The sequence below is a fragment of the Aulonocara stuartgranti genome (genome assembly GCF_965226115.1).
Source record: "Aulonocara stuartgranti genome assembly, chromosome: 10".
In the NCBI taxonomy this organism is placed as follows: Eukaryota; Metazoa; Chordata; class Actinopteri; order Cichliformes; family Cichlidae; genus Aulonocara; species Aulonocara stuartgranti.
The window spans coordinates 17737241-17764104 of record NC_138946.1 but is presented as its reverse complement, the minus strand read 5'-3'; the positions used below and the strand labels follow the sequence as shown (position 1 = coordinate 17764104).

At 40.9% G+C, this 26864-nt stretch overlaps 1 protein-coding gene across 5 annotated transcripts; it reads left to right on the top strand.

The window, feature by feature from the left end:
* Positions 1–166: 166 nt before the first annotated feature.
* Positions 167–7592, top strand: fhdc3 (FH2 domain containing 3). Of its 5 annotated transcripts, none has more exons than XM_082548332.1 (14): positions 167–303; positions 607–765; positions 846–1009; positions 1251–1734; positions 2003–2064; positions 3864–3966; positions 4264–4349; positions 4721–4821; positions 4927–4997; positions 5100–5207; positions 5421–5491; positions 5627–5744; positions 5837–6001; positions 6231–7592. In XM_082548332.1, the coding sequence occupies exons 4-14, from the start codon at positions 1306–1308 to the stop codon at positions 7266–7268; spliced, it is 2352 nt and encodes a 783-aa protein (XP_082404458.1). In that variant the 5' UTR covers positions 167–303; positions 607–765; positions 846–1009; positions 1251–1305; the 3' UTR covers positions 7269–7592. The 5 variants fall into 5 exon arrangements, with proteins under 5 accessions (XP_082404458.1, XP_082404460.1, XP_082404456.1 ...); XM_082548334.1 differs by having other exon boundaries at positions 604–697; positions 813–1009; XM_082548330.1 differs by having other exon boundaries at positions 604–765.
* The last annotated feature ends 19272 nt before the right edge of the window (positions 7593–26864 follow it).

Here is a 26864-nt window from a genome sequence, read left to right as displayed (position 1 = left end):
TCAAGACATTTGAACAGTACTGTATATCATTCATGATGTCAATGTATATAACAAACACATCCTTCAATTAACCTTACTGTTAGAAATAGTCTGGCCTTGTTGATCACCAACTCCTACCAATCTCCTTTACCTATTCACAGTGGGCGTTCCCACATGGAAATCGGCTTGTATTTGATTGGTGGAGGAGCTTCCCGCACCTGTGACTGCTGTTTGTCAGACTGCCTGCGTTCAGCAAAGGAACGAGGTCAAAACGGAGTGACGATTTTAAAACAAAGTATTTAAAAAAAAAAAAAAAAAATCACGGTGAGTAAAAATGAAAGGGATGGCTTATAAACATGTACGTCCATAAATAAGTTAACTGCGACTTTCATTGAATTCAACATCATTAATGTATTTTTTGAATTAGCTTTGATGGTGGTGATTTGGTTATCTAACATTGGTTGGTTTGTAAAAGCATTAACAAGCAGCTGTTTTCTCCTGACCACCTACGTAATGCCTAATGGGAAAAAAACATGTTTAATAAATGCATTTAACCTGTTTTAATACAGTTCTTCTTGGCGTTTGAAGCAATTAGGCTACCCATCTTCTCTCGCCTCTCCACAGAAGGGCGTTCCCTACTGTGGGGGGAAAATGAGTTGAATTTTAATTGGTGGAAACACCTGCACCTGGGACAGCTGTTCGTGATACACACTGCTGAGTATGTCCGAGCACGCGGCAGGATCACGTCAGAGGATTTGTTTAACAGCGACGTTTTAAAAGCAAAAGGTGAGTTAAATTAATGATTTCTTTTGTTTGTTTTTCACATAATGTAGTGTCCCGTTACAGTGCCTCTCTCTTTCATCAAGCTGCCTTTTGTGACGAAGAGTTAGTCTGACGTGTTAACGGCAAGCTGTTGGCAGCTTACTTTGGTCGCTTAGTTGCCAAGTGCGACTCTGGAAATTGTCAGAGTGGCTTTTCGCTTGTGACAACTTTTATATTCGACGGCTGAATGACCATATGCCACTACCAGGTAAGCATTATAGTTAATTACCGTTAGATCTGTTGCATCTTCCGCTTTTTTCTTTCTTTTAAATGAGAAATACTCCGCTTTTGCCTACTGATATTTGGTGTTAGTGAGTTAGTTGGATAATTAAGGACAATATTTTATACATGAAGCAAAGGTTAATTGGACAGAATTTCTTTGATATTTTGCTGAATCACCAATTGACTCTCTCTCTCTCTCTCATATATGGAATTATATTTTCCATCAGGTCTGAGTTGTCTGCTGCTGGACACTTCCATCATCTCTGGATTAGAGACAAACAGATGGAGGGAGTGCTGATTTTTAAATCGGCTTCTCTTCCCAACTGTTCACCTCCAGACTCGTCTTCTCTTCCTCTGTCAGCGCCTTCTGAGCCTCCTGCCATGCATGTTACAACTGTATCTCCAGTACCCCCACCACCACCTCCCCCACCACCCCCACCGCCACCTCCCCCACCTGTCCATTCCTCTTCTTTCGGGTCTCGCAACATTCAGAGACGTTCCATGAAAAAGCTGAACTGGGATACTATTCCCAGCCAGCGTGTCCTGGGCAAACTGAATGTGTGGACATCTAGTCGGCCCCAGAGGGACCTGGTGCTTGATATTCGGAGCATGGAGGAATTGTTCAGTCACGTAGACAAACGGGCCTCACTGTGCACTTCAACAAACCTGAAGAAATGTGATGGCACGGATCACCTTCCACAGGAGCCTCAGGTAAAGGGTTCATTGTACCTGATGCAGATGCTCTAAATTATTATGGACACAAAACACAGAAGGAACAAGCAAGGGAAGTGATTAACAGACATGGGAAGTAATTTTAGAAAAGTTCCAGCTAATCAAGTCCTGAGGGCAGAAGTGAAACTGTTCTGAAAGCATTTCAGCTTCCTCCAAAACTAGTTTGCCTTGTATAGATTATCCACTTTTCCTCTTATCTGAATATGTATTTTGTTTTTACATTTGTGTGTGACGTTGTTGTCTTTAGGTCACAATTCTCGACTCCAAAAGAAGTATGAATATCGGAATCTTCCTGAGGCATTTTAAGAGGTAATGATGCTGCTGAAGTGTAGCGACACATGATACCAGTGATGAAAAGAACTGCTTAAAAGTAAAAGAACATGATTAAAATGGCAGTGAAAGAGCATTGCAGTGCACCATTTGAAGACGATAACACAACAAGAACTAAATTGTCTTTTAAATTGAGTAACTACAGGAAGCGGTGGTCGGGGCAGTGCTTTTAACATCAAACGCAGTCAGAAATGCGGATCTTGACGCATGAGTCACTTCCGCTATGCTAATCATCTTCCAGCTGACAAGCTCTTTATCTTAGTTAACCATATGTAAATAAATGGAAATAAAATGTAACCTTCAATGAAAGATGTTAGCACTAACAGTAAGGGCAATGCCTTTTTAAAAACTTTTATGACACACTTTCATATCTAAATTGGAGGGAAGCATACTGCAAAGTAAGTGAGGCTCAACAGAGATGATGGAACATGCTCGATGTGTTTGCTATGAGGGATTATCATCGTATTTGCCTTCACACAGTTCCTCTTTAACAACTCCTCATTAAGTTTCTGGTCTGTGTTGCTGGGTGAGCTGTGTCATTGTGTGACAGCTGATTTTTTTTTGGGGCCCTCTGAGCAGTGATGAGTTGCCTTTTGTTTTTGCACGTGTACCTTTGTTTCTGAAATTATCACTCTGGCTAGCAGTTGGTGTCAGTTTGCTTCATATCAAGATGGTTGTCACCTTCAGTCCAAAGTTCAATTGGCTCTCACTTTGAATAACAAATTACCGCTCAATGTCTGTCGGCAGCTAAATGCTGTAATGTCGTCAGCGTTACCATCTCAGTCAAATTAAAAGGGTTTCTGCTTTTGTCTGGTAGTGACTTCATAAAGCTATTTGTATGTTGTCATTTACTGCTATTGCACGTATACTATTAAGCTCGCTGTAAAATCAGAAATTTGTTACATACAACCTTTTGACTACAAATCTTCCTGAATTCACAGTTTTAGTATTTCTATCAGTTATGGTCTACTGTTAGGACCTGAAGTATTTGAACAATTTTTATTTTTACTCCTAAATTGTGCATAAATGTTTGTATGGATGGAAGTGAATCATCCAAAATGGTTAACATTGGTGCTCCCCTGCCATCAAACATGAATGCATTATCTTTGTCAAACTCTTGAATTTAAGCTAAGTGTGCACTTTGCTCACATAGTGCTTTATTTATTATTATGTTTTTTTTTTTCTTCTCCTTTCCTTCTCATTGGCTTTTAGTTTCAGTTGGTTTCCAGACTGGGGGGTTTGGTTAAGTTTTTCTATGGTTTAAAAATGTTTAGTTTTTGTTAGTTTAACTGTTAATATTTTATTTACCAAGATTTAGGAAAATTAGTTACAGGTATTATAATGCAGACTGTCAAAGGCAGATGATTCTCAGTGTCAGACATCCAGTCTTGTCCCCCCAAAACCTTAGTCTTTATATTTGAACTACATTGTTGGCTGTTGTTTATTTTTTCAGCTTTAGTTTTTAAAACCTTAATGATGTGACGAGGCTGAAAATCTGTCAATGTCCAAATATTTATGGGCCTAACTGTGTCTCTTGGTTACACTTGAAGGGTTTACAACCAGTGCTACTGTAGAAGAAACTTCTCACCAGCAGTGTGGATAACTGAGGGAAGCGAGTCTTTGCGGTTTTCACGTTGTCTTGAGATAAATGTAAACTAGTGGCAGCATGGAAAATGGAAAACTGCGATAACTCTACAGCACTGTATTTAATAGGTCACGCCGATATGGCAAGAACTGAGTCAGTCTTGTCACTGCTGACTTTTTGTCTCCCTCCACAGGCCTGTGACAGAAATTGTGCAGGACATTTATCAAGGGAACTGGCTCCGGTTTGGAAATGGGAAGTTGAAAGAGCTTTGTAAGCTGCTGCCAGAGGAAAGTGAGGTAACAGCAGCTCCCACCATTGCTTCCCTTTTTTGTTTTTTTTAGCTTTGGTCATCTGTGCATAATATTAACTTAATGATTATTTAAAGTATTTTTACATGAGTAATGCCAGACTGAGTAGCCTTCTGAAATATAAATGTTTTTCTTTGAGGCTGTTAATTTTATTAAAATATAATTTTGAGACAGTATGTTCATTATCAGATGCATTTTATTTGGCCATTCCAAATAAATTTCTTGTAATATCTCCAACTGGCATGAATATTATCCTTGTTTACTGACACTCGTGTGATTGCACAGGTCAAACTGCTGATGTCGTTCAGTGGAAACCTTTCTGTTTTGGCTGAGGCTGACAAGTTTATGGTCCAGCTGGTCAAAGTACCAGGGTGCGTATGGAGTTTTCTAAAGCAGGGTTTTCAGTATTTATTTATTTTTGTCCTTTTTGGGGTGGTGTAACTCACACATTTGTGAAATATTTGACTGCATATTAAAGAAATGTTGCTTGAGATCTCAGATAAGCTTTGTTTGAAATATTTAACATTTTGCCACATACCAGCTCTTTGATTCATAGTCGTGCTGACAGTTTAAACATAAACCGGATTGTTTGTCTTTTGTATGATGTCGTTTTATAATTCTGCCAATTTTCCATATGTCTAATTTTGAAGTGTTCCCTTTAAAATGTTTCTCCACACTCAATAATGGGTTTAGAAAAACAAAATTACAACAGCTAATGCAGTTATTTGTTTCTTGGCTTTAGCTATGAGGAACGGTTGAAAATGATGGTGCTAAGGGAGGAATTTTTTCCTCTAATGGAGGAGGTGAAGAACTCAGTTGGCGTCATGTCCAAAGCAGCTAATGGTAATACTTTACACACATTGAGCTGACTTATCAAGTTCTACTAGAATTACACAACCTGTCTATTTTGATGGTTAAATTAAGTTTTCTTCCCCATTATTTTCTCAGAACTGTTGGACTGTGATGACCTCCACTCGGTCATTCGGCTGGTATTAAAAGCCGGGAACTACATGAACGCTGTTGGTATTTTTCTACACTTTTACACATATGTATATGTATGTTTATTTTTTTTCCCCCCAGGTCTTCATAGCTATTTTACTTATTGTTCATTTATTATTTAGGGTGGTCACAATTCCAATGTTATTGGCTTTAGGATGACCTCTCTGCTTAAGCTGGCAGACACAAAGGCCAACAAGCCAGGCATGAACCTCATGCACTACGTTGCCAAGGTGAGGAGGATCCTGGAAATGGAGGGATTCACATTTTGATTAAATCACAATGAATGAATTTTGGGAAGATCTTTTGCTTATCTAAAAAGCCTTTAACTCTCACTAGTCAGCCCAGTTGACTGATGTTCTGTCATCCTCAGATCTAAACAGTTATTTAACAGATTTATCCCGCAGCATTATTTTTGTTTCTTACTCCTTATCTCTCACCCACAGCAAGCAGAATACATTGATTCTGAGTTACTGACCTTTCCCAACCAGCTTGAACATATTGGGATGGCATCAAGGTGGTTATCACTTCATATCCTGTCATTTCATTGTCAGTTTAATTGCTGTCACATCGTTTGTTTATAGAAAATCGGTGAATAGTTCTGCACTGACGATGTCACTTTTTTCCCACAAATGTGCAAATGCTACCAAAGGATTTGTAAAGAGGAGGTCATCTCAGATTTTGAGAGGGAAGTCAAGAAGATCAAAGAAGTGAAATTGTACAGCAGCAGACATCCTGGCCTCATACAACAAATGGAGACGTTTTTAATTGTAAAGATTTCTCTTCTTATTTTACTTTTTTAAATGGCTCAATTTAAGATTGACTATTTTGTAATGTATAAAATCTCTGAATAACTTCTTAGAGGGCTGAGGCCAAGCTTGCAGAAGTGGAGTCCTCTCTCCAGGAGTTAAAATCTGTGAGCAATGCTGTTGCTGAATATTTCTGTGAAGACCCATCTACCTTTAAATTAGAGGAGTGCTGCTCTATTTTTCACTCATTTTGCAAGAGGTTTGACACAGCTGTGCAGGTAAGAATGTAATTTTGTGCAATAAAAATATTAACCAATGAAGATTCATCAGGGCAATAAATAAAACTTTGATTTTAAAGGTGTATTGTAATTTTCAAATTTTAAACCTGAGGGTTTAATGTTGAGAACTTTGAATTGCCTTGACATGCAAAATTGTGCTCTTGCACTCTTTGCATTAAGCTGCTGAGTTGTATCTTCCTAAATATACCCTCTCTCTTCACTGCTTTAGGAAAACCGAGAGCGAGAGGAAGCAGAGCGGCGGCACAAGCGGAAGGAGAGCATGCGTATAGCACCCAAACGCCGATCCACAGCATCAGGACCCAATGGTGAGTCGTCAAGCCTGGAGTCGGCCCTGCACAACTTTCTGTCTACAGTCCCAGAAGGTTTGGCCAGATGCAGAAAGAATGCACTGCCCCCAATCGAAGGGTCACCCTCGGAGTGCTCTTCCCGGACTGATTCATCAGTAGAAACATCTGAGCAAAGTCCCCGTTCTAACCAAGATGGTCATAAGAAACCATTCCAAGCACAAAAAGAGGATAAAGACATGACAAAACTGGAAAACAAAGAAGCCGAGAAGATGGAAAAGATCTCTCTGAATGTGCTTTGCTACCAAAAAAACACAAAAAGCCTCAACTGTGAGAGAGGTTCAGGTACTCCTTGTCGTTTGCAGAGAGAGCAAGACACACTTGCTACTCCAAAAACACCTCGGCCTAGGACCAGAGACTACTTCTTTGCCAGCAATGGGGATGTGAGCTCCCCGTGGACTATCCTGAGCCCTTTTACTTGCACTCAGAAAACCAGCCCCCAGAGAAACAGACCAGCCCACCAACGCAGGCTGTCATCCACATATGGTGGCGACAACCTTGATGATGGTGTGTGGAAGAGCGATGAGGGCAATGATGCACCCAAATCTGTCAGTGAGATGTCTCCATCTAGGGGTTCTGGTTTTCTTCCTGAATGCCCCAATCAGAGAGGTTTGTCGCAGGGTACCACCTACAGGTCTCATTCTGTTGATGAAGCTGTGCAGTCCCCTCCATCTGGCTTCCAACTGGGAGACCTGCTGCAGAAACACTCATCTCAAAGGTCATTCTCCTCTGGCTCAAGGACGGAAAGTGTAACAAAAGAGGAAACTGGAATTAGTAAGGCTGGGAATAATGCAGAAGGGCAGGTGAGCACGTCTGGATTTATATCCTTCTTCAGGCGTATTGGAGGCAGAAGCAAACCCAGTGATTTGGAAGAGCAAAATTTCAAAGGTTCAAGTACTTAATATAAGAATTTTTTTTTTTTTTTTTTTTTTTTTTTTTTTTTGGAGATGGAAACCAAGCTTTGCCTTTTTTGTTAAAAACTGTCTGTCTTTTTTATGTTATGGTTTTACCCTTCAGTGGAAACAAGGCAAACATGGACTTGCTTTGAACTGAAGGTTTTGTGATTTTTGAGACTAACCACATTCAAAAATCGCAACAGGTTCCTCACTTTTTTTTGTCCTTTTTGTATGAAATAAAGGCTGACATTCTATCTTTTAAATTTTTATCTGTAATATTGGCTGTACTCAAATGGTAAATAACTTTTCAAATTAAATTGTTGTCTCATATGCTATTGTTGTGACTTTCTTGGATGTCTGACTGAGGGTAACTTCATCTTGGTGATACTTGCTCAGTTTCCAGTTAGCCTTTGACCTCATCTATTATTTCTTTAGTCCTTTTTACTTAATGAGTAAGCCTTGGATTTGAGGTATATCAATTATGCTTTTAGTTCACACAGTAGTCAGGGGCTCCTCCAGAACTGTTTCATAGGGTAGGCCATTTTTTGGGCCACTAAAAATACTGGGGTCGCACACCACAAACAGAATTTCCAGTTTTATTGTTCTATTTTCAAATATAGGTTACTTGGAAAAATTTGGCAAAAGGCGAAAGTAAAGAGTTGTATGCTCAGATAATTTCATAGTAAAGTTTATATTACTGAAAATTGGTACGGATTTTGAAATCCATGATTGTTTTAATTCTTTGACTCCCAATCGTCACTTTAATGATTCTCAGCTGAGCAGAAGCAGCTTACCTCCATTCTGGGAGACTGAATCTCAACTTAAAAGCCAACTTCTTTAGAAAAGACATGAGTATTTGATCATGTAAGAGTGTGAGCGGTTGCCCGTCTCTACGTTGGCCCTGAGATGAACCAGCTTTTCTGCAACCTTATTATCATATTAAAAACATAGGACGGTCTTGCCTGGGGGCCCTACTCCTGACTGTAGTAACTAAAATGAGCCTTTGCTGAGGACACATTGCTGTTGAGCTCCTCATGCTGTCCTGGTGTCTCTGCTCAGCAGTAGATAAGATTTTGGATAAAAAGAGGCATTCAGTGCTGTTGCTTGGGTTACAGGGTTTGTTTACAGCCATTTTGAGCTCACAGTATAATAATGCATCCTGGAACAAACTGCTTCATACAAGCTCCTTTCTGACTGTTCTTTGGCCTCCCACATCCATCCCTCCCACCAGCAAGTGCTCCGTGTGGACATTTGCAGTTGCCTGGCATTTCAAATTAAAGGGTAGAGTGAATAGGGAGTTTTGGAAAGATTTGGACTACTTGGTCTGACAAATTTGTGGCTATAAGCATGTAAAAAGCTCTTTTTGTCAGAGGTGCTTACTTTCAGAGCATAGGCTACTACATTAAGTGGAGATGAAATTAAAGGAGCGGTACATAAGCAGCAACTGGCCTGTCTGATGTAAAACTAGCGCTCCAGTGTACAATCGGACCATTGTGATAGACTGTTGAGCACAGCGAGTCTGTCTCATGTGAGTCAACTCCCTAGGACAAGAGGTGACCTGCTGTCTTAGCCAAGCTGCACTCTCACCAGGGCCATGCTAATGAAGTGTTCGGAGTTTAGTGTGTCCCAGTGAAAGATGAGAAAGGAGGTGGGGAGGGGGAAACTTGGACTGAGAAGTGAGAGAGGGAGGGAGACTTTCAACTTGTTTTGTGATGAAGCATTTAAGCAGAGAGGAACATTTGAGAGGAGAGAGGGAGTCATTGTCTTCATAACACAGAAAACTAAAAGGGAATGTAGAGGACAACCAAGGAACACAAGACTTCCAGCAAATAAGGTGACCACCCTGGATGTTTGTTTTGTTAAATGTGGGGACTGGAGTTTGGACCAAAAAGGTAGATAAACACTAAACATATTAATATAATGTATTACAACATAATAGGAAAGTGATTTTAGTCTGTGGACAGGTGTTGTTTTAATATATTCTGCTGAAAATTGTTTGTGTGTCTAGTGTAGTAATAGTTAGAGGAGTTAGACTGTTTGCACAGTGCTCCATTTAGATTTGAGGTTGGACAGGAAAACCACTAAGAATCCACTCGTGATTAACTCAAGCGTGTTTTCAGAACAGCACATTAGACTTTAACCTTTAATGTGACTTCAAGTCAGGGATCCTCTGTGATGCACCTCTGCTTTACAGGGGGAAAGGAATGGTTAAGCTTTTCGGCTCTCGTGTCTAACCACGGGGAAACAGGACTGTGTTTCTGGTTGAAGACCATTCCTCAGCCTCCGTGGCTATCACCACATACGTGTACATTTTAATGCGGTGCTAAACTGATGTGAAGTTACTCTGACAGGTTATGATGGTTCATTCAGATTTTTTAAAACTCAGATTAATAAAATTAACTGGACTCGCGTGGAGGTACTGTCGGTAGACGGTCAGCGTAAACGCATTCTTAAAGGAATTAACACGTTCAGCGTTAAGACACCTTGGTTGTATTGTTGTTCCGCTATAATTGGCAAATTTAAGGCAAATTGCAAGCGTGTGAAAGAAGAAATAGATATGACCCCGACGTGATTTGAACACGCAACCTTCTGATCTGGAGTCAGACGCGCTACCGTTGCGCCACGAGGTCTCTGCGATGGCCAGCCAGACACCAGTGCTCATGTGGCTGTGTGTCGACGGTTATGTCTGCGCATTTTATTTCCCTGTCTATCCGTGCCGAACGTTTATCTCATTAATCACTGAGAAATAGTTTCTTTATTGAAAGTTTCAGCGTGCTTCTCACATACCAAAATCATCACACGTGTTTTACTTTGTAAATACTTTCAAACCAAAAGTATTTACACCATAGCTGTTCTGATTTTACCAAAATTTGAGATCTCATGTAAGATACTTTGTCGGTTTATGGTCTTATGGGTTTTTTGGGGGGGTTTTTCACAGCATGTACGTCCACCATATAAAACAATTCATCGATATCCATATTAAATATGAACGCGTTGCAGGGTCCAAATCTTTCAGTAGATGGCGCAATTTATCCGAGGTTAATCATAGGGTGCCAAGCCACAGAGGAATCCACAAAATAAAAGTTTTAAAATTCATGCTTTTGACAAAAGTAATGCAATCTATGGTGAAGTGCACATGACATATTGTGTTGTTGAACTCTACACAATCTAAAGGAGTGGGTGAATCGCTCAAACGTAATGTCGAAGGTGCTTGGTTTGTTTGCTTTGAGTTATGCGGGTTTGTTGCTAATCCCGGTTATTCTCCATCCAGGTGGAAAATAATTTTGGACACTTACCTGCTGTCATTTATTAGCAGCCGGACTGTACATTGCAAAATGGACGGGTAAGTACATACAATTCATATAACAACTTATTTTGTGTATGTGTGTGTTTTCCCCTTTGACCACATTTTGTTTTTATTTTTATCATCACTATATTTTTTTTAATGTTCTGATACATCATTTGTTGCCATCACTGTAACCTAAAGCAGTCATATCCATTAGTCACATATAAATAATCCTGCACAGGGCTGAAAGTGGTTACTCACATTAGGCTGTTCGCAGGTGAGATGGGTGTTAGCATCAGGGAGCTCCAGCAGTGCAGGGCTCATTGATTAACTGGGTAAATGTCAGTGTTGGAGCATGCAATTAATATTAATATCTTCTCTGGTAATTTATTTTTTATTGCAACTTCAAAGGCAAATTTACTTTCAGTCATTTTTGATTTCATTTTAGAAGCAGCACTATTGACAGAGAGGACATGTTTTGCATGTCTATTAAAGTATCCATCACATTAGTTTTGCACAGAAATTCTCGCTTAATATAAAGATATGCATGCCTAGATTGACCTAGATTGTCTTTTAGGCTTCACTTTAGAGTATCCATAAAGTGGTATGCCTTTTTTGAGCCATAACCAACAGTTTTAGCTGTTGTTATCCAATTATGGCACACACATACTGATTGACTTGACACCTTATTTTCCCTGTGTGCAAATCTGAAAAATAATTATCAAAAAAGCCAAATAACAATATAATAGTTTCATTTTCTATGTGGTAGTTTTCATCATATTAACAAAATCTGGAAAGGTTGTGACTTTTTGGTGACTTGTAACTTTCCCTTATAAATATGGCAATAGACAGGGCGACCTTCTTCTGGCTATAATAAAAGGCCATCCCTTAATATACTCTGGGTAATAGTCAGACTTCAGAAAAGTGTATGTTCTTCAGAGCCAACCAGTCAAAATGCGGGACATTGGCTCAAGATGTAGTTTAGGGGGACAAGGAATAAAAATATTGTGTTGCCCCACATAAAAAGGGACCCTAGGCATGCCTGTTGATGTGTATTTGTTTTGTGTTTGGACAACACATAAAGACTTATGCCACATGTCACAATTCCTCTTGTTGCTGTGAGGCAAAAGAAAGAAAGAAAGAAAGAAAACACTACTAAAAAATAGTACTGAAAGGACTTCATTGGCTCCCAATACAGTGTAGAATTCCCTTTCCTTTTTGTTGGTTAATAAAGCCCCAAATGGTTTGTCTCAGGGGCAGATCTACTGTGGTGGCATGGGGTGGTATGTGCCACCCCTAGTGCCACAGTAGTTTTGCATATGAATCAAAATAAGCTGGCATTAGGAATTTGAGCATAGCTACAACTGAGACCAATAACTGTGCAAGAGCACATTTTGAATTAATACCGTGGGCAATTCAGATTTCAACAAGGTCACATTTTTTTGTGTAACTGAAATGTTTAGTCATTTGGGTTAAAACCCATAAGAAAGTTACAGACTATGATTATATGAAACATGTGTATACCTGCTGCAGTTGATGTATTTTAACCATGTGTAGTACATATTACAGAATGTAATACCTGCATATGTGTGACAAAATGGCTTTGATTTTGCCATCCCATCTGATTTCCATGCCACCCTTGTGTCACCCTAAAAGAATTCCTCTAGATCTGCCCCTGGTCGGCCTCACAGTAGATTTCTGACGTGCTCACTCTTCCTAACCCAGTCAGAGCTCTTAGGTCATCTGGCTTTTGACTGTTTCCAGTATTAGCTCTAGGTGTGCTGAAGGTGCTTTCAGTTAATTGTGGTTCAGTTCTTTGGAACAAACCTGGAGAAATGAGATAGGATACAACATACTTTACTGTCCCCTTAGGCAAATTTGTTGGGGACTTAAGTGCTGTTATAGGAGCTGCTTTTAAAGAAAGGAGAAATAATCAATTGATTAAAAACCAGACGTGTTTCTGTAATCACAGATCAATTACATATGTGCACACATTTATAAACATACCTTTTTATTTTTAATTCACACAAGCTTACACTTTTTAAAATCTCCTTAAAATATACATATATATTGTGCTTTTTTTCACTGCCTTACCTGTTATCATTCCTCAAATCCTGTTTTATTTTGGTAGTCATTTGCCACCAGTGCTTTGCATTTCCTTTTACTTCCCCTGTGGATTTATCCTAATTAGTTTCACCTGTGCCTCATCCCCCTGATTACCCCTCAGTGTGTGTCTGTGTGTGTGAATGTTAATTCAGTGCCTCTGGATTATTTACCCTTTAGTTGCCTTTTATGGACGTTATCATCCGCTTTAAAATAAAGCTCACCGTTTTGTTCAGCCCTGCATTCTGGTCTGAATTTGGGTTTTCTGCCACAGGTGAGCGATGGTGAAACATGAACTCTTTTTCACTATATTTACTATAAGATCTTGTTTTAGTTCTTGATTATGAACGTCAACAAAGCATACCAGTGATTTACACTTTGAATGCATTATATGCAAATTGGCAAAAATTGTAATTTTTCAGTTATTGAACCATACCTGGAGGTTTTTCTTTTAATTTCAGAAGGTGCAGCTTTTGTGAATTTCATGTCAGGGATGAAAAGCTAACTGGACGGTTTGGGAAAGCGAGGGAGCAGCCATCTGCGTGTTCTGCTGCTCTGGATGCAGTCTCCATGGCAACATAGTGTTCCTGCAGCAAAAATCATGGGAAGACAGCTCGGTCCCAACCCCCAGGCGCATGCACACAGGCACTCCACTCACACTTTTGAGGCAAACGGTGCCTGCTCTGTCCATACATATAGGGATCATACAAGAAACACTGCAGCAGTTTGCCTGTCAAAATTCTTTACGCTACTTCCCATCTTCACCACTATGTTTCTCTAGATTCTTAAATAACTCACAAAGACGATGTCCTACCTCCCACCTTCCTCTGATTCTCTTTTATATGGCATTTAATAATTCATTTCATCACTCTTTTAAATTGATGTCCAACTAAATTAGAGTTTCCAACAGGGTTCAGGCAATTTTTGGTCCTCCCATCTCATCTTCCACATCTCTATGCAAAAAGAGAGCCTCTCCTCATGTCAATGAGTGACTGTCTCACAGTTTGGCTTGTTGGATATTTCTCATTATCCTTACACACGCAATCAAAAAGAGAGGCAGAAGAGTTAAGGGACACCGAGAGCAGGAAATGGAGGGGGGAAAAAATCTGTCTTTGTTGCCATCTCCTCTTCACTCTGCTCATCTGTTACACTATTGGACAGTTCGGCCCCCTCCCATTTTCACACCAGCCAGTCAGCTTGTACAATATCTCTGTATCTCTTGGCTCTCTCTCTTTCTCTCGCGCTCTCTCAGCTTCTATCTCTCCCTCCTGTTAGCACAAACATACATGTGTTAAAGCCAGATCCCACACGCACACACACCCTGCTTCTGTCTGTCTTACTAGTCTCTGTGTGTGAGGTGCTTTTTGCTTTGACAATGTCAGGTTTTGTGGACGGATATCGCTCCCTCCGGAGGAGAGCACGCTGAAACTTCCTCCCACCTCTCTTTCATCTGTCAGGAATCTGCTGTAAGTAAAAATCTTCCCCTCTGACATCCCATCTTATCTTCAACGCCATCCCGCCGATATGCCAGCACATATTTGCTCCACCTACACAGTTTCCTTTCTCCCCTTTGCGGAGGGTGCATACCTCTCCTCCTCTCATGTCTCCCTCTCCACTCCATCACTCTCCCTTATTTCCCCTACCTCCCACTGGTGGATGCACACACCCTATGTTGTCTGTATGCTGAATAATGGTGCAGGCCATTTGCTGGCCTGTGATTGGCTTTTGCCATGTAACATAACCTGAATAACCATATCTTGGTTGTGTATGCAAGACACCTTCTATGAGAGTGACTTGACTGTGATTATAGATGAGTGGCGAGATGATGTGTAGTTATCTGTGGTGAATAGGTTACTGTGTCCATAATCTGACATGATTGCAGACTCTGAGACACTCAAAAATGTAATTTGCGGCTTGTAGCAGCATGCTGTTAAAAGCTTTTTATATATAAAAATGGTTTGCCTAAAGTATGAAAACACAACCTGTTTTCAGCTTACACCAATTTGTAATTTTTATTCTCCACAATTTATAAGATAAAATATCTCTCACCACAAATGTTAGGTGACATCCTTCTACAGCCTATTAGAAAGAAAAATATATCTTTCCAAGCTATCTGTGTGGTAATAATGCTGTGGCATTAAACTTGGGGCAAGATTGATTTCTCTGTTTCTGAAATATCTTAACTAGAAGTGAAATGTAATGCAGGAGGTTTACACTTCAGCTGTCACCAGTATTACACTTTGATCTCAATATAAATCCTTCCTAGCGCAACCTCACTTTGTTTTCAGGCATATGAGGGAATTAGTAGATGGCTTTAACAGAGCTCTCTTGAGCCTTGAGACTTGAAGCACTCTTGAAACAGTGATCCAGGAGAACGTTTGGTTACCAGAGTAACCCTAATTATCTGAAAGATCTCAATATAGGAAGTGCCTTGTGGACACCAATCTAACCAATCACTTCCAGGACACGGGTCCCCTGATCCCTTTCATAATGCCCACTGGCCAAGTATCAGGCATTCTTCATGTATGTGCAAGTTGGGCAGTTTGGTGAGATACCTTGCTTGGTTTTCAGAGAACCAGGTTACACTGGTAACCAAATGTTCTCCTGGTTTTTGTGTACAGGACAAAGCGAACTTGCCCATGGCTGTCGTTGGAAAATGGCAGTAGGCAAATAGCCAGTAGCTCCAGTGTAGGTAGATAAGTAGATTGGATAACCTTAGAGATGACGATGAAGTTGGAGGCAAAACTGCAGACAGGAAGTATGGCTAGATAAATCGTATCACTGGTTGTTTTTGCCGTTGCAAAAGGAAGCAATATGACATTTTTGAGTGGAAGTGCCTTTAAGTCAATGTAGTCCAAAGGTAGTTCTGAGAGTGGCTCCAACATTGTGAGTAAATCCCAGGACAGAACAACAAAATTAGGCAGTGAGCAAATGCCAACCCCAGCTCAGTAGCCAGACCCTGAACTTCAACATGTAACAAAAGCAGTGATGAGTAGACAGGCTGTGATGTTGACTTGTAAACCTTTTGGTACATGGAGGCTTTGAAATATTCCCTTTTTTACATGGGAGAGCTGGCCTTGGTGACGTGAGTGTGGGATTTTGATTTGGGTGGAGATGATGTACCACCCAAATCCATGATAATGGACTGGTTATGGTAAATGGACTGGTTCTTATATAGCGCTTTTCTACTCTGTCTGAGCACTCAAAGCGCTTTATACAACTAATTCATTCACCCAATCACACCCATTCACACAAGCACTTCTTCTAAGTTTAGGTGCTGAGTATCTAACATTCATACACATTCACACTCCGATGAATGCATCGGAGAGCAACATGGGGTTAGTATCTTGCCCAAGGATATTTGGCATGCAAACCTTCTGGTTAGTGGCTGATCTGCTCTGCCACCTGAGCTACAGCCACCCCTATATATGTATATCTCATATAGGTCAACCTCACGGGGAAATGGAAAGGCCTGAGTTTCCCCGCTGATGGAGCTGCTACTGATCAGGAGTGCAAATAGCATCCTCCTCATCTTTATCCGTTGTCATCTATGAATTCCATGTTAATGTCATTCTTATCTTCTCCATACTCCCCTTCAGAGTCGAGGAACTGGTTAAAAGAGGGGGAAATTCAGCCCCAGGGTCTCAAGTGCCGGCAGAGCTGGATTTATCATTGGGACCAGGTTTTGAGGCCACCAACATTAGCAAATGGTGTTCCAGGATTTTGGCTTGCACTCTGCAGCAATTCTGTCAGCGACAGTTGTGCCTGTTTGACACCCACACATGTGATGCAGAGGAGATGGAGGTCTTTCCTCGACATGGTCAACCCATAAATGACTGAGCAACAGCAGACTGTGTCCCTAACTTTGCCATTGTCAGCGTTTCCTTGAGAGGATTCAGTGGTAGTCATAACCACTAATGCTTAGCTCTGACAACTAGCAAATAGTAACACAAGCACACTTGTACTTGGCATATAAGCTTGATAAGGCATCAGTCTGCATCAATGTGACAACTACTACCAGAAAAATATATTTATGTAATGAAAATATAATTACAACATCCATCCATCCATCCATCCATCTTCATCCGCTTTATCCGGGGCCGGGTCGCGGGGGCAGCAGCCTAAGCAAAGAGGCCCAGACCTCCCTCTCCCCAGCCACCTCCTCCAGCTTATCCGGGGGAATACCAAGGCGTTCCCAGGCCAGCCGAGAGATATAATCTCTCCAGCGTGTCCTGGGTCTGCCCCGGGGCCTCCTCCCGGTGGGACATGCCTGGAACACCTCACCCAGGAGGCGCCCAGGGGGCATCCTTGTCAGATGCCCGAACCACCTCAGCTGGCTCCTTTCGATGTGGAGCAGCAGCTGCTCTACTCTGAGCCCCTCCCGGATGGCCGAACTTCTCACCCTATCTCTAAGGGAGAGGCCAGCCACCCTTCGGAGGAAGCTCATTTCTGCCGCTTGTATCCGCGATCTCGTTCTTTCGGTCACTACCCACAGCTCGTGGCCATAGGTGAGGGTAGGAACGTAGATCGACCGGTAAATTGAGAGCTTCGCTTTTACACTCAGCTCCCTCTTCACCACGACGGACCGGTGCAGCGTCCGCATTACTGCAGCTGCAGCCCCAATCCGTCTGTCGATCTCCGGCTCCCTTCTCCCATCACTCGCGAACAAGACCCCGAGATACTTGAACTCCTCCACTTGGGGCAGGAACTCATCCCCGACCCGGAGTGGGCACTCCACCCTTTTCCGGCTGAGAACCATGGCCTCAGATTTGGAGGTGCTGATCCTCATTCCCGCTGCTTCACACTTGGCTGCAAACCGTTCCAGTGTGACCTGGAGGCCCTCACCCGATGAAGCCAACAGAACCACATCATCTGCAAAAATCAGAGATGAGATTCTGAGGCCACCAAAGCGAAAGCCCTCCGCCACTTGGCTGCGCCTAGAAATCCTGTCCATAAAAATTATGAACAGAACCGTCTCATTATAAAAAATAATCCTGAAATCAGGAAAAACCCACGTTCAGGGACTGCCTTGACATCCCAAACTGTAGGACAGATAAATGGATCATACAGGTTCTTGACTGTTGAGGAGCTCTTGTGATCTTCTCAGGGAAGAAAGTGAAAGTGTTGTGGGGCCAGGCGCTGCTATTAAAGGGTTTTGGAATACCTGTGACTTTGAGGTGATTGGGCTGTCTTAGACAGATGTAGGGGTAGTGGAGCTTCCGTGATTGGTCACGCCAGAAGGTGCCTCTCATAGAGACACTGAGTGAGGTTTGAAAGAGAACCTCTGGTCATCGTGGGGGGAAGTGGAGACTGGAATGTCCAGCTGGCACGGGAGGAATGTCACTGGAGCTGCATGGGAGGGTGAGAGCCAGGCGAGATGTAAACTTAACCATGAAAACACAATTAATGGATACTGTTACTACTGGATTTTCAGCTCTGTTTGTGCTGTAGCTGTTATACACTCCTATTTGACTTGTTAGGGTGTTTGTCACAGTGTTGGAAAGCTGTTATGCTCAAATTTGTAATTGTTCCCTACATCCACAGTTAAGTATTTACTAACAGCATGAGAGAAATATATTAATTACATCATATATCACAAAAGTAACAGCTGAGCATGATTTGTGAAGATGACCATCCTTGCTCTTTTTTAATTCTTTGTCTTCCTTGCAGACCTGAGCAGTGTTAAGATGATTGTGGTGCCTGTTGAACCCATGCTGCACTGTCAAATTTTTGTTGCTGTTTTGATATGAACCCCTCAGTGAGGGGATCAGGTCTTTGCAGCTCAAACTTAAGTTTTAACTTTGTGAAGTCTGAAGAAGAGTGTGTCTTTTATTATAGTCCATCTGAGAGATGCAACGGCATACATGAACTTTGTTTTGTAAATTTGCTATTTCGTTTTTATTTGAATTTGGTTTTTATCTGTGCCTTTGTGGCAAAAAAAATACATCAGTAAAGTCAAAGATTATTGGCCAACATATCATTGTATATTATATACATAATACATTGATACACATTGTTTTATGTTGATAATGTCTGTAGTGTCCATTTCTTTTGGGCTATTCTGTTTATATTGAGAACAGAACCCAGTTCTTTGTATGTGTACACATACTTGGACAATAATGCTGATTCTGATAATAGATTTACCAGGCACAGTTGGATTTGCAGCAGTGAAGTAGGGCTGTGCGATATGACCAAAATCTCATATCCCGATATAAGAATTCTATCGTCCGATAACGATATAAATCACAAAAATGTAACATTTTGTGTAAATTCTGTAAATCTCGGGCAGCTCGTCTTGCAGGAAGTGTTTCCAGCTGCGCGTCATGTAGCTGGAGTCGAGTGTTTTAACCGATGCATGAAACTATACATTTTTAGACATAAATTGTAAAGGCCGCCGTTTTCTTTGTGAGTATTTATTACACAGCGTGCTGCGGGGAAAAGCCTGTTCTAACGTTTGAGTCTAAGGTGTATTTTTTTTAGCACCCGGCGGCTCTTTTTTAATTCTCATCCGTAAATAATCTGCTCTTTCACGTGATTTAGTTTATTTTGAAAAGTCTCAACAGGATCTTGAGCTTTATTGTGAAAGTAACATAAACAAGCGGACACCCGATGCTGTTACCATCGTTGTTGCTAACCACAACGCACAAAAACAGGGGCTTTTACCGTCCGTAGTGTGGTTATATAAAATATAAGAGAAAGAGAGAACTTTAAGAAATTAATATAGCCACTACAGTGACCATCAAAACAGTTTATTTTGCGACACCACGAAACAAACGATAGCGTAAAATGAAACGATAGACGTTTTTATATCGTCATCCGATATATATCGTTATATCGAACAGCCCTACAGTGAAGTGTTCCTTTGTGGATTCTTGCCCCTTGTTTGTTTGCAAAATAAATCTGTATGTGTATGCTTACATATGCACAGTATTTATCTGTGTGATAAATAACAGGTTTTCCACATTTAGCTGTATTTATTTGTAAGTAGAGAGTCATGTAGTGAAAGCTTAGTGACGGCGCTGAGAGACGTAGTCATGTCACTGGATATATTTAGCCAGGTCCCTGTGGGGGGGCTCAGCAATAGTAAAGTCCTTACTGTAAGAACATTTCATGTAACAACAGCAAACAAAGCTTCCGTTTGGCACTCTTCTGTTACGCATAGCTGCACAGAGATGCTGCAGTTCATATATTTTATATACTGTGATCTGAATGTCCAGAGAGGGTAAAAAAAATCTGTCACTATATACACAGACATTTCCTGCTCTATGGTAGAGGTAAGGGTGTCCGGTGAATATACTGTATATACAACTGGGGAATAAATGGGTCGCTTATGTCAAACTGATATAATTACTGTCATGACAGTAATCCTAGAACAGATCCCAGATAGTTACTGAAATGGCTGCATACCAAGCAGGCCTGTGGAAGATGTGATCTGTGCTACATGTTGTAATAAGTATGAAAAATAAAAACCACAAAAGTTATTTTGATTTCTGTATACCACAATTTACCACTGCTAGAAATTAAAGAATTAAGACTGTGGTGTCTCTGTGGTTGTAAAATAGTGTGCACTTGCTAGGATCAGCAGGTTTAATGTTGTAGCATATTACAGGCTGTAGCCTGACACAAAAACAATTTTTTTAAAGATACACAGGGCAAATAGGAGAATTTACCGTGGATTAATGATGATATTTTGTAGCTCATAGAGTCTGAATGCTCTTCTGGGATCAAATTAAAATTGTAAAAGCACTTCTAATCAGCTTTGATCAAACATCTGTAAATAAAACATTTTAAAAAATGCTTTCTTCATGCGCTGAGTGCAGTTAGGAAGGCAGCTGATTTGAAAGATCATCTAAACTCTATTAGTGTCTGTGTATGGGGAAAATCTGTCATTTTATTTATTTGTTTTTAAATGGTACCCTTCCACAGTAGTGATGTGCAGCTGAAGCTTTGCACACCTGCACACATGCGTGTGTTCATGCATACTTGCGTGCAGGAGCGTGAGCGGTGTGTTAATATGTTGATACAGGCGGTTCCTGTGACACATTCCTGCACAGCTTGGCTCAGATCAGACCAACTGATAATTTTAGCTGTGTGCCTGTGTTGGTCTGTCCTGCTGTGTGTGGACAGTGAATACAAGGTAGCACTTAATGCTTGTCATCCACTGCATCATTCTTGCCAGAGAACCACACGTTGTTTGTGTGTGAGTGTTTGTAACATGTCAGTTAGCAGTCCGTCCTCCCTGTTTTCCTGGTTTGCCAGCATAGCAGCAATCTGGCCTTAAAAGCAGACAGACTACTGTAAACATTAGGTTTGGCATCACAAATGACTGGTTATTATAGTATAGTTTTAGAGAGAGGCAGCAATCCACTAGAATCCTGCAATCCTGAACTATACTTCCAAACTACATTTGAAAACCTTTCCTAGTCCTTTTGAATTAAGATGGATTCAAAGAGGTATTGATTTGTCTCTGTCGTCATTCTGGTCCAAGTCTTGTCAAACTGAGCTGTTATTTTGTGCACCTGGAGTTTGCTTTAGACATTCGTTCCAGGTCTTTGCTTGTACAGTATTTATGCACAGCATTTATTCACAGAGTTTAAAGGATGTGCAAATGATTAATCCGCTGACCTATCGGCGTGACGAACAAATGACGGAATTTCTAATCCCCTCAAGTTAATGACTTTTCACCCTGTTAGGGATCCCAGCTGTAATGCACATTTATGATTCAGCATGGCAAGGCCTGCTTAGAATGAGCACCATGAGAAAATACATTTTCACAGTGAAACGAGATGTTCTGCCCCTTGCAACCAGAGAGTTAGTTTCCTCCTTTATGTGGTGATGGTTTCTGCTATGTGATGGGCATGTGAGCAAAATTCCCATTCACATGGTTACCTGAACTGCTAAATACTAAAAAAAACAACAACCAAAAAACCCATAGATAAAGAAGGTCCCATATACTTCAGCGTACCTGAAATTAATATCACATGGTTTTATTATGCCATGTTAGATGAAACTATCTGTTTATGTAAATATATATTTAGCTCAGGGCATCTACTCCCCCAGTTATTTAAAGAAACAAATTATTTCAGGATCAGCTCCTCTACCCCGTGGCACATGCTCTTCTTTCACTGAAATAATTCTCTCTGCTGGGAAAGGCAGAGTTGGGTAGGGAAAAGAAAGAAGTGGAAGAATCTGCGAATTGTGTCATTTTCTTTGAATGTGCTGTATCTACCTTTAGTATTCTGGAGTATATTTTACACTGTGGGATAAAATTTGTACACACTGCTGTGTTACAGGCTCATAAATGGCTATTTGAATTCTGTTCTGATGTTCTGTGTAAAAACCATTCAAGAGTAATGAATGCCAATTTCAATGAGAGCCAAAAAGACAGGGGTTGCATCTTTTTCTCTCCAAATTTGGTCACGTATTAGGAGGTTGTTACAATTTGAGAGTTCTCATACACTGGCCCTTAATCATACACACTGAGAGATGTGAAGGAGGCTGTATCTCCCTATCTGAGCTGCTTGTGTATCTGTTTCTCAAGGCTTAGTGCAGCTGAACTTCTGTGCTGATGTCTGCCTCGATCTTATTCATGCAAGAATCTCTTGATGAAGTTCTGTTTGCATTAAAGTGAATACGTCGATGGATAAAATGGCTTTCAGGTTGCAGCAGACACAGAAACGTGTTTTGTTTATGGTTTATTCCAGAGGTGTATCGGCTGAACATTAAACTCCAGCAAATGCATAAGGATTAAAAAGTGTTGCTCCAGGGTACAGCTTTACTCTGCTGCTACACTGATTTTAGAGGCTGTACTTGCCAATTATTCTGCAGGTTTTGCGAGTTAACTATGAAGACTTCAGAGTATGATGTGATGTTGTTTAAAGTTCATCATCAGAAAGGGTTTAGGGGTATGACATGCCAGTACTGAACGCATAATAATATGTGTAAATAATCTATTAGCGGGGAATTATAATATTATTTTGACAGACCTTGATGCACATTGCCATCCAGCACAAAACAAGCAAGGCAATGCAGTAACTAGCTAACAGACTACTATGAAAACATGTAGGCAATAGTGGCAATATCAGTGAATGAGCAGGTCGACAATAATTGAAACACCAACTTCTGCTCATATACTATGATTATATACACTGACCGACCATTTTATTAGCTACACTTTGCTAGCAGGTTATCAGAAGACAGTTACACTTTTGTCATAAAGGGATAGCAATAATACTCAAGTAGGCTGTGGCATTTAAACAATGCTTAGTTGGCACTAAGGGGCCCAAAATATGCCAGGAACCTACCCCCCACACATTCAACCTCCACTAGCCTGGATTGTTGATACAAGACAGGATGGATTCATGCTTTCATGCTGTTTACATACAAAAGTTGCAGCAGAAATCAAGACTCATCAGACCAGGTAACAAGTCCAAAGTTAGTTGACATGAGTGAAGCCGACTGCACTCTTCTGTTACTGTGGCGCATCTGCTTTAAGGTTCAACATGTTGCGCGCTGAGAGATGCCGTTCTACATATCTTTGGCTGTAACGAGTGGTTATTTGAGTCACTGTTGCCTTCCTATGAGCACACTGCATGTCTGCCCATTATTTTTTGGCCTCTGGCATCAACAAAGCATTTTTTCTATTTTCTTTATTAGAGCATTGTCTGTAAACCCTAGAGATGGCTGTGCAGGAAAAGCCCAGTAGATCGATACAGATCAGTCTATCTGCCACATTCAGAGTCACTTATATCAGCTTTCTTCCTCATTCTGATGCTCTGTTTGAATTTCACCAGGCTGTCTTGGAGACAGTCGACGCTCTACTTGGAAAAGTTTGCTTGGCAGTTTATTTTTTTTATGCTCATGGACACAGCTTGAAAAAAACAATTCTAGTTGAAACTCTTTAATGACATACATCGTGTAATTTCTTACAAACTAAATGACATAGTGGGCAGCGGGATCCAAAATCCTTAACCCTTTGAGGCTTTAGATTGTTTAAGTCGTCATTCTTAATTTTTAATTTTTCAGCAGTTTACAATTAGAATATAGAACTAATGGTCTAAGAAGAGAGAGTGGAGTAAAAAGTGTGACATTTAACATTTACAGAATAATTGCAGAAGGAAATGTGTCAACACTATTGATACTTAGACACTGGCCTCCACTAGTTTGCAAAGCCGAAAGGAAATTTGTGTTAAGTGGAACATCCGCTGCACAATTTATGCATGCACACACCTGCTTTCCCTGAGGCCAGCCGTTGTGTAAAGACAGTTTGATAACTGCCACTGTATTTGACAGAAAGCATCACTATTTTCTTTTTACCCTTCAGTCAAGTGACATTCATGTACAGTATACCTGTGTTTACTGCATGCTGACAGTAACTGGTCTTTCTTACAATAGTAGATGTATATAGTCTCAGCATCTACGTAGCCTAAAACAATCTGTCTGATGAATTAATGATCTGTATTTAGACAATAACTTGCCGAGAATTCAGTTAGAAAACCTGAGATAATAAAACCTTATGCAGGCATAACAGCCAGCATTATGCAGGTCAGTACTTGCTGTGATGCTCTTTATTTTTTTCATTGGTAACTTTGCACACATTCGCACATACTGATGTATACTAAAAAACAAACGAACACTGAGGACTTTGTGGCCATGCTTTGAAGTGTTGATGCTATAGCCAGTTTACATGAATGTAGCACAAGAGCATGCATAAAAAAACTGCAGGTCTATACTATGTGCGGTAGTTATGCACAAGAGAGGCTGATGTGAATGTTTGGCTCCTTCTTAATGTTGGAGTCATTTTTATGCTGGTCATCTGAGGATCCCTGTGCTTTTGCACAGTGCGTTTGCAATGCTGGGCACGTGCCTGGTGTGTGAAGGGAATAAGAACTGATAGCTCTATATATAGAAATACATACATGTATGTAGGAATTTAAGAGTGGACTGCGCAAGAGAATAAAAGGTTGCTGAGCACACAAAGGGGGATTACACGTGCTGGACTATACACACCATCTTTGTATTTTATGCTGGTGTATATGTCTTTGTAACAACAAATTTGAGAGTGAGGTATGCTTTTTATTATGTGATTGCTGGCTGCCGTGTGACTGCTGTGGGGCTATAGTATGACTCAGAATTGAAGAGCTTATGTGTGTTTGAGGAATGGTGTCAGACCTGGAGCTGTCAAACTCTAGCACCATCACAGCAGTCTCTGAGATCTCAGTATCATGTTCCTTTTCATCTTTCCTGTTCAATTTGTAATTGTAGAATAAATAACCAGCAGTATTTGCGTGTTCCTTGTGTTGCTTCTGATAGATTTTTTTTTAATTCTCTGAATTTCCATCATTTCCACATCTTTCCAAATGTTCTCAGCTGAGCTTCCAGAGAGTTTGGCAGAGAAACACTACGTCATGTAGGTAGAGAACCTAACAGACAACAAGATCAAGCAAAAAATGGCAAAATATCAGGTAATAATGGATTGGATTTATATAGCGCTTTTCAAGGCACCCAAAGCGCTTTACAATGCCACTATTCATTCACTCTCACATTCACACACTGGTGGAGGCGAGCTACAGTTGTAGCCACAGCTGCCCTGGGGCAGACTGACAGAGGCGAGGCTGCCATATTGCGCCATCGGCCAACACCAGTAAAGTGTCTTGCCCAAGGACACAACGACCAGGACAGAGAGCCCGGGGATCGAACCGGCGACCTTCCGGTTACAGATGCGCTTCCCAACCCCCCTGAGCCACAGTGCAGCACTGGGAGCCCCATGTGCAGCACTGGGAGCCGGTATGTTATTGGCTCCAAGAAAGTACAGCAACCCCTTGTTACTCACGCTTATGTAACATTTCTTGTCACATCATTTGCCACGTTGTGTCGGTTCTCACAGGACTGACAAAAAGAAAAAGAACACCAAAGGCCCCACCAAAAAAATAATTAAAAACAAACGCAGCATGAAAGCTATTTGATTACTTGATTATTTTTTGTTCACTCCCTGAAGTGAGGGTTGGATTTTATTTCTTTGGGGTTTTAAGGGAACATCCCTTTCATCGCTGTCATTACTCCAACCCTGAGGCAGAACGGTTTCTTTTGACTGTTGACATTACGCAAGTCGCAGGTTTAACTGCAGCTGTGTGTTCATCCAAAAGCATTAGTGTAATAAAAATGAAAAAGACTTAATTGCAATCTTTATTTATTTTGGAATAAAAAAGAGAAAAAAGGTCTTTTTCGGCACACTCCTTTCATATTACCTTTACTTATTTCAAGGGGCTCATTGGTGATACCAGTGGTGGTTCATCTTCTTCCCATTTAATAACTGCAGGTGTCATATATTCTGAACGAACTGTCGCTTCAGCAGAAACTGTGGAGAACTAATAATGCTTTTGAGTGCGAGTGCTCACTGCAGAGATGACAAGGGCCTTTTTGAAAAGGTGGCCCATGCTGCAGTGATGCATTGAGTATATTGGTCACGCCAGATACCCTCTCTATGGAACCCAAAAACAAGATGTGCTCATAGACTGTTTCATCCAATGGTGACATGTTAGTAAGTGCTATCTTGTAACTATCAAGTTGCACAAGTTTTCAAACCGCTTGTTTAACAGTTATAAGTGGCTACAAAAATTCCTTGCGCTTTGAAAGTGCCATACAATGCCACACAAAAATGTACAAAACTGCCAGAACATCGATGAGGCAACAATAAATTCCCTTCAGACGGCTGCTCATATCTCATTCTGTCTTCATCCTCTTATCCCTCTACTTCCTGTTACATCTAGCACATCAGTCTGCGTTTTGAGTTTAGGATGACAGAATTTTGGAAAGGTAGGTGTGTGTGTGGGTGGGTGCAGAGGAAGTAGAGCGTGGGAGGAGAGAGGACTGGACTTAATCCGAACAGATTAAATGTAGATTGATGTTTTTTGTCAGAGAATCGTCACCTCTGGCTTCAGATTATACTCTGACCACATCACAAGGACGGGTCATTTAAGGGATTGAGTGCAAAATTATCCCACGGCAAGAAATTTCATAATGATGATCCCCTTTTCAGTTCAGAGTGTCCGTCTTAATCCGTGCATATGTGTAATTTGATACTAGATGGAGAGGGCATATGCTCTGATATTCTCACTTAAAGTTATTTTTTTTGTAAGTGACTTCATGAATTATATAAGTCTGTTTTATTTGGCTGCCCTAAATGTGTCTGCAAGCATGCATCTGCATGCTTG